Source organism: Hyla sarda, chromosome 11, assembly GCF_029499605.1.
Source record: "Hyla sarda isolate aHylSar1 chromosome 11, aHylSar1.hap1, whole genome shotgun sequence".
NCBI classification, from domain to species: Eukaryota; Metazoa; Chordata; class Amphibia; order Anura; family Hylidae; genus Hyla; species Hyla sarda.
Window position 1 is genome coordinate 91769487 of NC_079199.1, and position 14755 is coordinate 91784241.

At 41.0% G+C, this 14755-nt stretch overlaps 1 protein-coding gene across 1 annotated transcript; it reads right to left on the reverse strand.

The window, feature by feature from the left end:
* Positions 1-7112: 7112 nt before the first annotated feature.
* On the reverse strand, positions 7113-8051 carry LOC130294942 (olfactory receptor 1019-like). The gene has a single exon (XM_056545098.1). It carries the CDS (start codon positions 8049-8051, stop codon positions 7113-7115), a length of 939 nt encoding a protein of 312 aa, XP_056401073.1.
* Between the last annotated feature and the right edge of the window lie 6704 nt (positions 8052-14755).

A 14755-nucleotide genomic window follows, 5' to 3' on the forward strand; every position in this document is an offset into this window, starting at 1 on the left:
CCTTTTAAAGTCTTCAGCCACCTCCAGGCTGTATCATTCTGCAAACATATGGTCTCCTCATGCTTCTGCCACCTCCAGGCGGTGTAATTCACCCACTATATGGTCTTCTCATGCTGCCGCCACCTCCACGCTGCATCATTCAGACACTATATACATGCTGCTGGCACATTAAATAAACCTTTTTAGGTTCATCTATTTGAAAACTTCACTCTAAATGTTAAAAAATATCTTTAATCTTTTCAACTCCAGGCTGTGTAATATCTTTTAAGCAATTGACACATAATTGGTTTATACAATATATCTTTCCTATATGACTGTGTCCTTAATAAAATGGAAGGATGCCTTTTATTTAATGTATTAGTGAAAACAGATATTATTTAAATTGCACAAACTATACTATAGAAGGAATCACCATACTGGATATCTTAAAGGGGTATTCCAGGCAAAAACTTTTTTTTTTATATATCAACTGGCTCTGGAAAGTTAAACAGATTTGTAAATTACTTCTATTAAAAAATCTTAATCCTTCCAATAGTTATTAGCTTCTGAAGTTGAGTTGTTGTTTTCTGTCTAACTGTTCAATGATGACTCACGTTGTCACGATTCGGCAGGCTGGAGGTGGATCCTCTGTGCCAGAGAGGGATTGGAGTGGACCGTGTAGGTGGACCGGTTCTAAGTTGCTACTGGTATTCACCAGAGCCCGCCGGTAGCAACCAGGTCGTATCCACTGGCAGCGGCTAAACCTCTCTGACTGCTGAGATAGGCGCGGTACAAGGGAGTAGACAAGAGGAAGGTCAGACGTAGCAGAAGGTCGGGGCAGGCGGCAAGGTTCGTAGTCAATGGTAATAGCAGGAGGTCAGGAACACAGTAATGGGAAACACAGAAGAAGCTTTCTCTAGGCACTAAGGCAACAAGATCCGGCAAGGAACTGCAGGGGAAGTGAGGTAATATAGCCAGGGAGCAGGTGGAAACTAATTAGGGTGATTGGGCCAGGCACCAATCATTGGTGCACTGGCCCTTTAAATCTCAGAGAGCTGGCGCGCGCGCGCCCTAGAGAGCGGAGCCGCGCGCGCCAGAGAATGACAGCCGGGGACCGGGACAGGTGAGTGACTTGGGATGCGATTCGCGAGCGGGCGCTTCCCGCTATGCGAATCGCATCCCCGCCGGCAATGTCAGTGCAGCGCTCCCGGTCAGCGGGTCTGACCGGGGCGCTGCAGGGAGAGAAACATCGCGAGCGCTTCGGGGAGGAGCAGGGACCCGGAGCACTCGGCGTAACACACGTCCTGGGAGCTGTGCAGTTCCTATGGGGAAATTTTCCCATCATGCACAGCTCCCGGGACGTGACATCATCATAGAGCAGTTAGACAGAAAACTTCAGAAGCTAATAACTATTAGAAGGATTAAGATTTTTTAATAGAAGTAATTTACAAATCTGTTTAACTTTCTTGAGCCAGTTGATATATATATATAGATATATATATATATATATAAAAAAGTTTTTGCCTGGAATACCCCTTTAAATCTATACAGGGCATATCAGCTTTGAGCATAAGTCTCTACAGTTCTTGTTTTTATCACTTTATGAACACTAGTTTTTGGAAGAAAGAATTCTGTAACTTTTTTTATTTTTTATTTTATTCACATGCTAAAAGAACATATTATAGCAAAATTTGCTGCATCTCCAACACACTGCATAGAGGACATTTTACATTTCATTTATTCACTTTATTACTTTTGGTATTTATTTGTGTAATTGTATTATTTGTTACTTAAATGGATACTGGGGTACATCTAATTCTACATATCAAAAATATGTATTTATTGTATGCTAAACTGTTAAGGACGGCGGGCGTATCCATACGTCCCCGTTTGAAAGTCCTTAAGGACTGAGGGCGTATGGATATGCCCGTGGGAATTCCGGTCCCCGCCGCTAGCCGGTTGGGGACCGGATCGGGATGCCTGCTGAAATCATTCAGCAGGCATCCCGGCACATCGCCGCGGGGGGTCCTGGGACTCCCCATGTCGGCGATCGGAGAAAATCGCATGTCAATTCAGAAATGCTATATTCTCCAATTCTGGGCTGATCGGGTCTCTGGTGACCCGATCTCCTGGAAAATAGGGATGATCGGAGTTGTCAGTGACAGCCCCGATCATCCTAAGGGATAAGAGTGAGGTCGCAGTGCTGCGATCTCCTACTATCCCCTGCCATTAGTCAGAACTGAGTTCTGACCAATGGCAGCGCAGGAAAGGGGGTTGCCATGGAAACCCCCCGTTCTGCCCACCCCTGGATGTCGGGCAGAACGGGGGGGAGAAGATGGAGGCCTGTACCTGAGGAGAAGATGCGTGGGGCCCGGCGATCATCGCAGACATCCAGCGGAGATCACGGCTCAGGTAGGGAATCGACGGTGGTGGGGGGGGGGGGGCAGAAATGAAAGTGAAAGTAAAGTAATATTTACTGCGGCCACCACTAGGAAGGCCGGACTGCAACTCCCAGCATGTCCAGACAGCCAAAGGCTGTCTGGGCATGCTGGGAGTTGTAGTTTTGCAACATCTGGAGGGTCACAGTTTGGTGACCACTGTTACAGTGGTGCCGAAACGGCAGCCCTCCAGATGTTGCCAAAATACAACTCTCAGCATGCCTGGACCGCCCAGGCATGCTGGGAGTTGTAGTTCTGTAACATCTGTCCCTTCAGATTTTGCAATTTTCAGGACATTTTTGAAAATTGCTGCTCTACTTTAAAGCCCTCTAATTTTTTCAGAAAGTAAAAATATGTCCAGTTTATGATGACAACATAAAGTGGGCATATTGTATTTGTGAAGAAAAATACAATTTATTTGGAATATCCATTTTCCTTACAAGCAGAGAGCTTCAAACTTAGAAAAATGCAAAATTTTCAACATTTTCATGAAATTTGGGGAAAGAAAGGATGCAAGTAACGCCGAAAATTTACCACCAAAATAAAGTAGAATATGTCACGAAAAAACAATCCAGAATCAGAATATTCGGTAAAAGTGTTTTAGAGTTATTAATGCTTAAAGTGACGGTGGTCAGAATTGCGAAAAGGGCTCAGTCCTTAAGGTGAAAAAGGGCTCAGTCCTTAAGGGGCTAATACTGTGGTAAGGTACTGAAGTATCCTCGTTCACTAAAATTGTGTGGCTTGATAGCAGAATTACAGAACATCCCTTTTTGGGACAGTTTGTCAATAACTGACAGTCCAAGCCACACAACACCATCCTACTAAGGAAACTACACCCCCTCCTCCAGCTACACCCCCACTCCACCTTTTCCTTTTCACTTTCTGTCCTCCACCCCATCTACATAGCATCATCTTTCCTCTTCCTCCGATAACGACAAAAAAATCTTTGCTTATAATATGTTTTAAAATTCTCTTTCTTTATATTAATGTATTTCATATTATAGTCAGAATAGTACAAAGAAACCCATGCCTTTTAAGTAAATGAAAAACAGACACAAGCTGGATGTAAACCCTATGGCTTACAGACTTGCATCCCATTAATGGCGAGAGTACCACTAGGGAGACAAGTGTATCTGGGGTGCCCTCTTTGAGCTTCACCAGGGTCCAGTTACTACCTGCTTAGGCTGGGTTCACATATGTTCAGTGTTCAGCGTGCATCGGAGGGAAACTGATGCTAGAACTGATTCCATTCATTTGAATGGGAGAGTTCACAATCATCCAGCGTCTCAGTTTTAACGCCAGATGGTTGGACATGCCGGAGGCCACCGGAAAAGGGAACAAAGCTTCCTGCGTCCTCCTGTCCGCTGCCGGACATATGTGAACCCAGCCTTATAGGAAAACAGACAACTAGCGACATCATCAAGGGTTAAATAATGTGGACAATCTCCTAGGAACACCAACATTGTGGGTTTCCTTGCTCCACCAGCCACAAATATTAGGTAAAAACATCTTCAGCGGAAGTAGGTGGGGTGACTGGCACCAAATGGATCAAACCAGGATAAAGATGGAAAGGAAAACTTTACCGGACCAACATGCAACACATTTCCCAGGCTGCTTCATCAGGGATAACGGGGTGATAGGGTGGACACTAATAAAGGGGTACTCCACTGGAAAACATTTTTTCTAAATCAATTGGTGCCAGAAAGTTAAACAGATTTATAAATTACTTCTATTTAAAAATCTTTATCATTCCAGTACTTATCAGCTGCTGTATAATACAGAGAAAGTTCTTTTCTTTTTGAATTTCTTTTCTGTCTGACCACAGTGCTCTCTCCTGACTCCTCTGTCCATGTCAGAAACTGACCGGAGCAGGAGAGGTTTGCTAGGAGGATTTGCTTGTACTCTGGACAGTTCCTAAAATGGACCGAGGTGTCAGCAGAGAGCACTGTGGTCAGACAAAAAGGAAATTCAAAAAGAAAAGAACTTCCTCTGTCGTATACAGCAACTGATAAGTACTGGAAGGATACAGATTTTTAAATTGAAATAATTTACAAATCTGTTTAACTTTCTGGCAGCAGTTGATTTAGAAAAAAATGTTTTTCAGTGGAGTACACCTTTAAATAGGTAACAGATTAACCCTATCATAGCTAATAAGAGATTTAGTAAAACACACATATAAAATCTAATATAAAACTATATGGCATAAATGACTACAATGAATATGCATAAAAGTATGTATGTATCTCAGCAACTGTATATAGACAGTACACACATATATGTAAAATCATCTCATATTTTCTATGGTTTCGTTCAATCAAGGTCATCATTTATATATCCAAAAGGACTTCCTATTAATTAATTTTTGTAATCTATTTGGACACAAGCCTGCCTCTTAACTTGGTCAATAACTACGCCTCCTCAGTGGCGCAGTTTTTTATTTTTTTTATTTTTTTTTTCAGAAAAAGCAAACAGAAAAAGAAACAGCAAATAGTCAGTGACTGTATGGCGACACCTTGTGACCAGTTGTACTAATAGCATATTACTAAAAGAAGTTACACAATGTTTTCTCCAATGCTTCAGTCTGGTAGTTTATTTTCTTTCTTTGCACTCTAGGCAAAAGCAAATGTTGCCGCCCCTTGACTCCGCCCATTAGCTCTGTCATTTGACATGCCCCCCTTTACTACTGGGGTGACACACTGTAACAAACCCCCTCCTCATATAATCTGGGCAGTACTATACTAAAGGTGCAAGTGGACTCCCGGAAGAAGGACTCTTGTCCGAAACGGTCGTAGGGGTGGACGTCTCCTGGCTGCGCATTTTACATTGTATGTGTGGGTATTTTTGCTGTTAGCACCTGTTGTACTAATGCACTTTTGATAGGTTGTGTATTACCGGATATCCACCTTTAGTATGGTACTGCCCAGATCTATTTGTACTGGCGCATATATACCATGTGTTGCGTGCAACCTGCATATACCTACCTCATTATGCAGCAAAATAGCGTGTGGCACTTGCCAGTGTAGCATTATTATGCACTTTATTCAGGAGATGTCCTCTGTTTCAGCTGCCATTCCTCTTTGTCAATATGTCTTTTAATCATGTTTTATTTAACAATAAAGTTTTCATTATTTGTCACATTAGTCTGCTACAGCTCTTTTTCTATATTGGTGTGTATAAAACAGGTGCAGTAGCTTGAAGGTAACCACTTTATTTACCAAGATGCAACGCGTTTCACCGTGCAAGCTGCGCTTGCGCAGTGAAACGCGTTGCATCTTGGTAAATGAAGTGGTTACCCTCAAGCTACTGCACCTGTCTTATGTCTGGTCCCGGTCAACGCCACAAAATTCCTGTCACCCTTGAAGCCTGGTTTTTCACATCCTAAGATTCATCAGGAAGGCTGCAGACGGGTCGCATACATTATATTTCACTACGTGCTGTCTATTGTTGTGTATGTCGGTACACAACGGAAATCGGTAAGAGACCATCCTTCCTTCTCCGACTTGTTCATCTTGCACGTGTGATACTCCACATGGAGAGCCTCTGTTTCTAATTTTAGATATACCACTGTAAAATGAGCAGCGGTTGGTATAGTGTACCAATTGGTATAGAGCAGGGATTCTGGAGGTAGGAGTCCCTGCTCCTGTATGCACTGCAGTGTTTCCCAAGCAGGGTGCCTCCAACTGTTGCAAGCCTGCAACTCCCAGCATGCCTGGACAGCCTGTGGAGTCTGTACTTATAGCCTTGGGAGTCTGTATTTATAGCAAGTGTATTGTAACTGCAGTATTCAGACAAAGTGGACTAAAATGGACTACATACTCTGTAATCTGTTAGGGTAATGTCAAATATTGTGTGTCTGGCGAGTTGGCTCTTTTTCCCTCCAGCCCTGTAAAAAAGCACTGGACAGAAATGAATGGTAAAATACATCCCATTTATTTGAATAGGAGAGTTCAGATTTATCTGGTGCCTCAAGTAAGATGCCAGATCACATGACAGGCCTGATGGGGGAACGTGTTTTGGAACATTCCCCCATCCGGCCTGCAGAAATAACTGGGTGCCGGACCTTACACAACTCATACCCTCTGCCTTCAGTTGTTGAATCAGTTGTGGCTGGTGATCCGACTCTTTATTGAGCTGAATAGAGGGTCATGTGTTATGGCACACTTACAAGCCATCCACTGGACTAGTGCACTGCTCAAATTAGGGGGTGAAATCCTTGCCCTTGTCCAAGTCGGGACATCCCATTGACTGCACTGTGGTGACATATCAATTCCCTACATTTCCAGGGTATGCTAATGTGACATGTCAACATGGGTATTGGTCATCATGATGAACGATGCACTCAGCACCTTTACCATTTTGGGACCCCATTTGCAGTTAGGGCTCGTTCACATGGCTGTTGTGGTCCGGTGAAGGGCGCTCCACAAGTCAGTCCATCGGAAGGATAAGAGTGGAATAGAGTACAAATTCTGCTTGTCCAATTAGTTTTTTCACTCAACTCCTGCAGACACCCCGCAGACCCAATTTAGGTCAATAGCATCCATTCTGGGTCCATTTAGTGCAAAAAAATAGAGCCGAATGGACCCAGAACTGGTCTGAGCACAATGGCAGTATGAATTAAGCCTTACTGACTGGTAGGCTTGCTACTTCTACTTCTTACTTTTATATAAACATGTTTTTCTAATTTGAAGAGTTCATCTAAGATAAACCTTTTAGTTTTATAAACAATCTTTTCATAGCCATTTTAACTTCCTTATTCCTAAAACTGTAAATGATTGGATTTAACATAGGAGTAAAAACGTTGTAAAAGACACAAAACAATTTATCATTGTCCAAAGAGTAGGCCGATGTAGGTCTCAGATACATAAAGAGTATGGTTCCGAAAAAGAGACAAACCACCATTAAATGGGAAGTGCATGTTGAGAAAGCTTTACTTTTTCCTCTAGTTGTACTGATCTTTAATATGGACAAAATAATAAAGATATAAGAAATTAAGATCAATAGGCAACACCCACCAGCAACAAATCCTCCAAAAATAAAAATTTCTAGAATGTTTTTGTGAGTGTCTGTGGAAGACACTTGGAGGAGTGGTGGGATATCACAGAAGTAGTGGTTGATGATATTTGAAGAGCAAAAAGAAAGGCTCAATGTAAGAAATGTATGAGAACAAGAGAATAAAATCCCACTAATCCAGCAACCAATCGCCATCCTTAAACAAACCCTAGTGTTCATAATATGGGAGTATCTTAGAGGCTGACAAATGGCCACATATCGGTCAAGGCTCATTATGGCCAATAGGAAACATTCAGAACTTCCCAAAAAATGAAAGAAATACAATTGAGTAAAGCATCCAGTATAACTTATTGACATATTGGTAGTGTAAATATTGAACAGCATATTGGGTACAGTGACTGAGATGAAAGAAATATCCAAAAGAGAAAGGTTACATAGAAAATAATACATTGGAGTAGACAGTTCTTGGTCTATTCTTGTCAGGAGGATAATTATGGAGTTTCCAAGTAGTGTGGTTCCATAAACTAAGGAAAATACTAGGAAAAGTTTAGCTTGAGCATGACTATTTTTGGAGAGACCTTCCAGGATAAAATACATCACCTGGGTGTTATTCTTACAAGGCATATTTTATTTATTTTTTATTACTCAAAGGGTGGTATATAACACAAGGTTAATATTATTTCTTTTCTCATTTTCTCGATATAATACAACTTGCATGTGCACAAACCTTCTGTAAAAAGACAGAAAAGGCGAGATGAGCATGTCTAGGTCTATGAATTGAACATGAAGCCAGAATGCAGATGTAGTCAGACTGATTGGTGTTGGTTATCGAGGACAAGCAGATAGATTAGTTAGAATTAAATTTAAAGCAAATGTAAGAAAAAAAAAAAACATCACTATATCTGACACAGATACCAGTAAAAGCAACCTCAACCCCTTAGCAATTTTGAACAAGCTCCTCTCAACCTAACCTAACCGTATGATGTAGAACACAAAAAACACACAATCGCTCCAATGAGAAGGATTGTAGCCAGTAACTAGAGTGTAACTCACCAGAGGGTGTTGTACCTGGATTCCTACCTCAGGTTTACAGTCTTTCCACTCCCGTTCAACAGGTGAGTGATTTTCTTTGGAACAGTGCTCAGATTGTTTCTCTTCTTACGTGATTCATATTTGCAAATGTGGCATGCAAAACATGGGGAAGCACCATTCAAATCATGTGCTCCCATATAAATCAGCATAGACATAATATTGAATACCCTCTGGCCCAGAGGGCTTAATGAAGTCATTGAGAAGACATTTTATTGTATAAAACTTTTATGTTATGTGAAACCTATTTTTTTTTTGTAGTGTGTTTTTTTTTCCTTTTCATTTTTATGCCTATCCCTATATATACTAGTTGCCTATACCATTTTATTTATGGCTGATGAAGGGGTTGAACCAGTTCGGAAATGCATCACATATTAAAAATATACAGCAATTTTACTTTACATTGTTCTCCTCTGATCCATGGCAGCGCTTATCTTATCCTGAAAACCAACTGCACTTTTGTGCATACTTCTCTAACCTTATGATGAGTAGAGCTAACCCAGATTCCATGGGCACTGCTGTGGTACCCCGCAATCAAACAGCAGGGGTCCACCTGTAATACCAAGCCTGAACCCTGCTGCCAGGACTGGAACAAATATAATATCCATGCAATCATATTGACCCCAGCAATAAAAACATTGCTAAAACTGCACTGTGACATGGTGAATGCAAAAAATGCAAAAAAAAACACCTTTCCATTGCAATTTTTTTGCTTCACACCCCCCTTTAAAAAAAAAAATGTTTTTGTGTACCCCAAATAGCACTAATAAAAACAGCTCATCTTGTTAAAGTCAGTCCCTCATTCATGTACATTGATGTAAAAATAATAAAACTATAATGTGTGTTTTTTCTTTTTGTAAAATGACTATTTATTGTGCAAAACAATAATAAAATTCTGTATAAACACCTATTTTGAGCTACAGAAAAAAATATTAAAATATTAAAAGCCATACATATTTAGTAATGCTGCATTCATACTAAGCCACAAAATAAAGATGATGAAAACAGATAAATGTTATCTTTTACTACTTAAAAAAAAAAAACAAGGAAAGGAAAACCCAAATAAAAACCGGATTAATTTTATTTATTTATTTTTTGCACCCTTGAGCAAAATAAATTACAAAAAATATTCCATACAGTGTATGTACCCCCAAAGCAGTTTCTATAAAAACTACAGCTTGTCCGGCAAACTTCAAGGTTTCCTACAGCTACACTTAGTAATAAATAAATAAATACATATAAAAAATGTTATGAATGTTGGAAAAAAAATAGGAGGGTTATTCCAGTTTTCCTGTGACTGTTAGGAGGGTAACTAATGTGCCCTAGATCTTGATGTGCCTGGTCAGGTACTGTATGTCTCTTATTTTAGACACAATTTATAAATTTCAGACTAGTGTATACATGCCAACTGTATATAGGTTGTGTATATTTTTACCTGTCTATTTCATGGATCTGTCAAAAAAAAAAAAAAAAAAATGTAGCGCTCTCTCATACAATAGTTGCATTACTTTTTTTTTAATATCCATATTTGTTCTAAACTTTAATAAACTACTGAATGGACACAAACCTGTTTTACAATATGCTGGATATACTTCTGCAATGTGTTTTAGGACGATGAGGTTTTGCAGTTGGTTGGTGATGGATGAAGCTGTAATTTATATGATTTAATAGCCTCCAATTATATGTAATTGCCTGTAATACACATAGTTACACTTACATCGTGTTTTCTCAAGGGATGTTTTTCATTTATTTAGGTCTGTTCATTAAGCAAATGATACCATATAAATAATAAAATACTATCAATGTTACTGGCAGCTTATAGGTAAAAATTCATCTATATTTCTAAATAACTGCTACACACAAAGAGTTAATTTATGGGCAACTCCTGTAATGACACCAATGGGGCGCAGCAACCATGCAATACAGCATACAACCCAAAGAGACGGAGAAAGACAGCAAAGGATAATATGTGCAAAACCACTGCTGAATATATGAAAACATTCTCAATTTATTATAAACTATTATAACAAACAAATAAAAACTATTAAAAACACACAGATGTCAAGGCTATAGCCCCAATAAGCCATGTGCCAATTCTCATAGAACCAGCCGTGCATCAGATGTGGAAAAGACAAGTAACATAAAAGTGACCGGGCATAAATGAAAATTACCCATATATAAATGCAGCTGTGCAAAATACTAGAAAAAATTTATAAAAATAAAATGCCATGACAAAGTGCAAAAACCCAAATGAAACACTGGATAAGATGCAAAAACGGACATATATCTCCCAGCCCATAATGGTAGTAATAATAATAATAAAAAAAAAGAATGAATAATAATAACAACAACAACAATATTAATAAAAACAATAATATTAGCAACAACAAGAACAATTATAAAAATAAATAAATAAGTAATAATAATAATACTTCCACAGACCACAATGTGTTTTATTTGTTTTTATTTGTTTGTTTGGTTTAAAATTGTAATTTATAATAAATTGAGAATTTCTTTCAGTAATTTAACAGTTGTTTTTATATTATTCCTTGTTGCTTTTTTTTTTCTTTCTCTTTGATCTATGTCTCTGCTAGAGATAGGTAAGGATCTGTCACTAGATAGAGATCTTTACTTTTGGTTATCAATAAGAAGCTAAAATGAGGCGTTAGTTCCAATAATAAGAGGACATAAACCATCTTCTTTCTATTCACACCTGCTTAGTTTTGTAACAAGCAGTTGTTTTTGTTTTTTTCTTTCTTTTACTTCTGTGATAAACTCAAAAAGTAATAGGGAATTAAACAGAAGATTTTTCCGAATATTCACCTCGATCTAACAAGAAATTGGTCTTACTTTCATTTTAGCAATGGTCTGCCTAAAGCCTGTCTGCTCTGTGAGACTTCCTGCTCCTCTAAGATCATGAACTGATAACATTTATCATTTTTGCACTGTTATCTACAATAAAAAGAGGTAAAACTCGTTTCGGTAAAGCATGGCCCTACACTTGAGATAAACATTGGACACTTTTCACATTTTTAGTCATCATTTGAAAGTTATATGCAAATGATGCTGGAGGTATATAACAACAGACTGTTGTCCATCACAAATATGATGAGCCAAGTTGTTGTGCGATCCGGCTGCACATGTCGGCCGCAAGAGCATTATCCCTGCTCCCGGCGGGTTCGGGATTCACATCGAGGGACGCGCCCGCATGCGAATCCCGGCCCGTCACTTACCTCATTCCTCTGCCACCACCTTCACTATGTCTCAGCTCCGGCGTGCGTGTCCCCAACTCCTAGGGCGCTCTGAAATTTAAAGGGCCAGTACGCCCATAATTATGTGTAACACCTGACATTACTCTAAGTCCCTGCACCTCCCATACTTCTCTGCCAGATCTTCAGTGCCATTTGCCTGCAAAAAAGCGTTCACATTGCCTGTTTTGCCATTCCAGTATATCCAGACCTTCCTGCTACATTTTTTTTAATTCCGAACCTTTGCCGCCTTCCTTGACCTTCTGCTATGTTTGACTACGCTACAGCCTCATCATTCGGTACCTCACCTTGCCCAGTTACCTGTGTGGTCAAGCCGTGTCGGGGTAGCGACCTGGGTGTCGCCTGCTGCAGGAAGCCCATCCTGCCTTGCGGCAGGCTCTGGTGAAAACCAGCGGCACCTTAGACTCCGCTCCCCGATACGGTCCGAGTCATCTGTCACACAGATGGAGGATCCACTTCCAGCTCCGTGACAGCCTACATCCAGGTACTTGACAGCAAGATCCGGCCATGGATCCAACTGGGGTTCCTCTGCCAGATAACTCGAATCTTGCACCTATCGTGGCGCTCCAGTCACAGCAGTTGGCCCAGCAGGCAACGCAGCTTAACCAGCTATCCGCCATGATGCAGCAGTTGCTTTCTGCTCAGCAGCAACTGCCACAGCCTCAGCCTCCAGTACAGCCGCTGCAGTCACAATATAGCCCAGTTCCTGGGCTATATTGTTGCAAGTCAAGGTCTCCAAATGGATCCAGACAAGTTGTCTGCAGTGCTAGACTGGCCTCAACCTTCTGGTTTGAAAGCGACCCAGCGCTTCCTTGGTTTTGCCAACTACTATCGGCAATTTATACCTCACTACTCTACTCTGGTAGCTCCCATCATCTCCCTTATCAAAAAGATGGTTAATCCAAGGGTCTGGAAACCAGAGGCTGGAGAAGGTTTCAAATAGTTGAAGTCTGCCTTTGCTTCTGCTCCTGGTTTATCCAGACCTGATCCTAACAAGCCATTTTTCTTAGAAGTGGATGCTTCCTCAGTTGGAGCTGGGGCAGTTTTAACACAAAAATCTACTAAGAGAAGAACTTTAACCTGCGGCTTTTTCTCTAAAAGCATTGGTACGGCCTCACCTGGAATATGCTGTTCAGTTTTGGGCACCTGTCCATAAAAGGGACACTGCGGAGTTGGAAAGGGTGCAGAGACGCGCGACTAAACTAATATGGGGCATGGAACATCTTAGCTATGAGGAGCGATTAAAGGAGTTACAATTGTTTAGTCTTGAGAAGAGACGTTTAAGGGGGGATATGATAAACGTATATAAGTATATTAATGGCCCATACAAAAAATATGGAGAAAAACTGTTCCAGGTTAAACCCCCCCAAAGGACGAGGGGGCACTCCCTCCGTCTGGAGAAGAAAAAGTTTAGTCTCAAGGGGCGACACGCCTTCTTTACCGTGAGGACTGTGAATTTATGGAACGGTCTACCTCAGGAACTGGTCACAGCAGGAACAATTAACAGCTTTAAAACAGGATTAGATACATTCATGGAACAAAATAACATTAATGCTTATGAAGAAATATAAAATCCCATCCCTTCCCCAATATCGCGCCACACCCCTACCCCTTAAATCCCTGGTTGAACTTGATGGACATATGTCTTTTTTCGACCGTACTAACTATGTAACTATGTAACTATGTAAAACCTTCTCCCCTGTGGAGAGAAACTATGCTATTGGAGATCACGAGCTCTTAGCCATTAAGCTGGCCTTAGAAGAGTGGCGTCACCTCTTGGAAGGCTCGTTACATCCTGTCAGAATTTATTCAGACCACAAGAATTTGCTTTATCTTCAGTCAGTCCATCGTCTCAACCCACGACAGGCCTGATGGTCTTAATTTTTCTCCAGATTCAACTTCTTTATCCACTTCCGTCCTGCAGAAAAGAATGTCTGAGCTGACGCTCTTTCCAGATCTTCAGATTCTCTTCCACAGCAAATTATCCCGCCGGAGCGTCTCATTTCTACAGCATCAGCAAGTCTCCAACATCTGCCTTCTGGAAAAACTTACATATCTCCTCTTGAAATGGGGACATTCTTCTCTTCTTGCTGGCCATCCTAGTATTCGTAAGTCCCTACACCTCAACTCCAGACATTATTGGTGGCCAACTTTGAAAAAGGATGTTGTTGATTTTGTTCGGTCCTGCTGAGTCTGTGCCCGGGACAAGACTCCCCGTTCTAAGCCAGCAGGTCTGCTTCAGCCCTTGCCAGTTCCTGAGCTTCCTTGGTCCGATATTGCCATGGACTTCATTACAGACCTTCCATCTTCCCATGGTAATACTGTCATATGGGGGGTAGTGGATCGATTTTCTAAAATGGCTCATTTTGTACCACTACCTGGCCTCCCATCAGCACCAGAGCTTGCCGAGCTTTTTCTTCATCATATCTTTCATTTGCATGGACTCCCTTCCCATATTGTTTTTGACAGAGAGGTTTAGTTTGTCTCTAAATTCTGTCAGGCCCTATGCTCACATCTACAAATTAATTTGAATTTCTCCTTGGCTTACCATCTTCAATCCAATGGTCAGGTCGAGAGGGTGAATCAGGTTTTGGGGGACTATCTACGCCATTTTATTTCTGCGCATCAAGATGACTGGGTTGATCTGCTACCTTGGGCAGAATTCTCCTACAACCACAAGGATTCCGATTCCACAGGTGCTTCTCCCTTCTTTGTGGTCTATGGACTTCACCCTTGTGCTCCTCATCCTTCATCATCTCCCTCTGGAGTTCCTGCTGTTGATGAACTTGTACAGAATTTTTCTTCTATCTGGCAAAAGTCACGTCTTTCACTTCTACAGGCTACTTCTCGCATGAAATTTCAGGCAGACAAGAAGAGACATCCTCCTCCTGAATATTCTCCTGGCAACAAAGTCTGGCTATCCACTAAATATATCCGTTTCAAGATACCCAGTTATAAACTAGGTCCTCG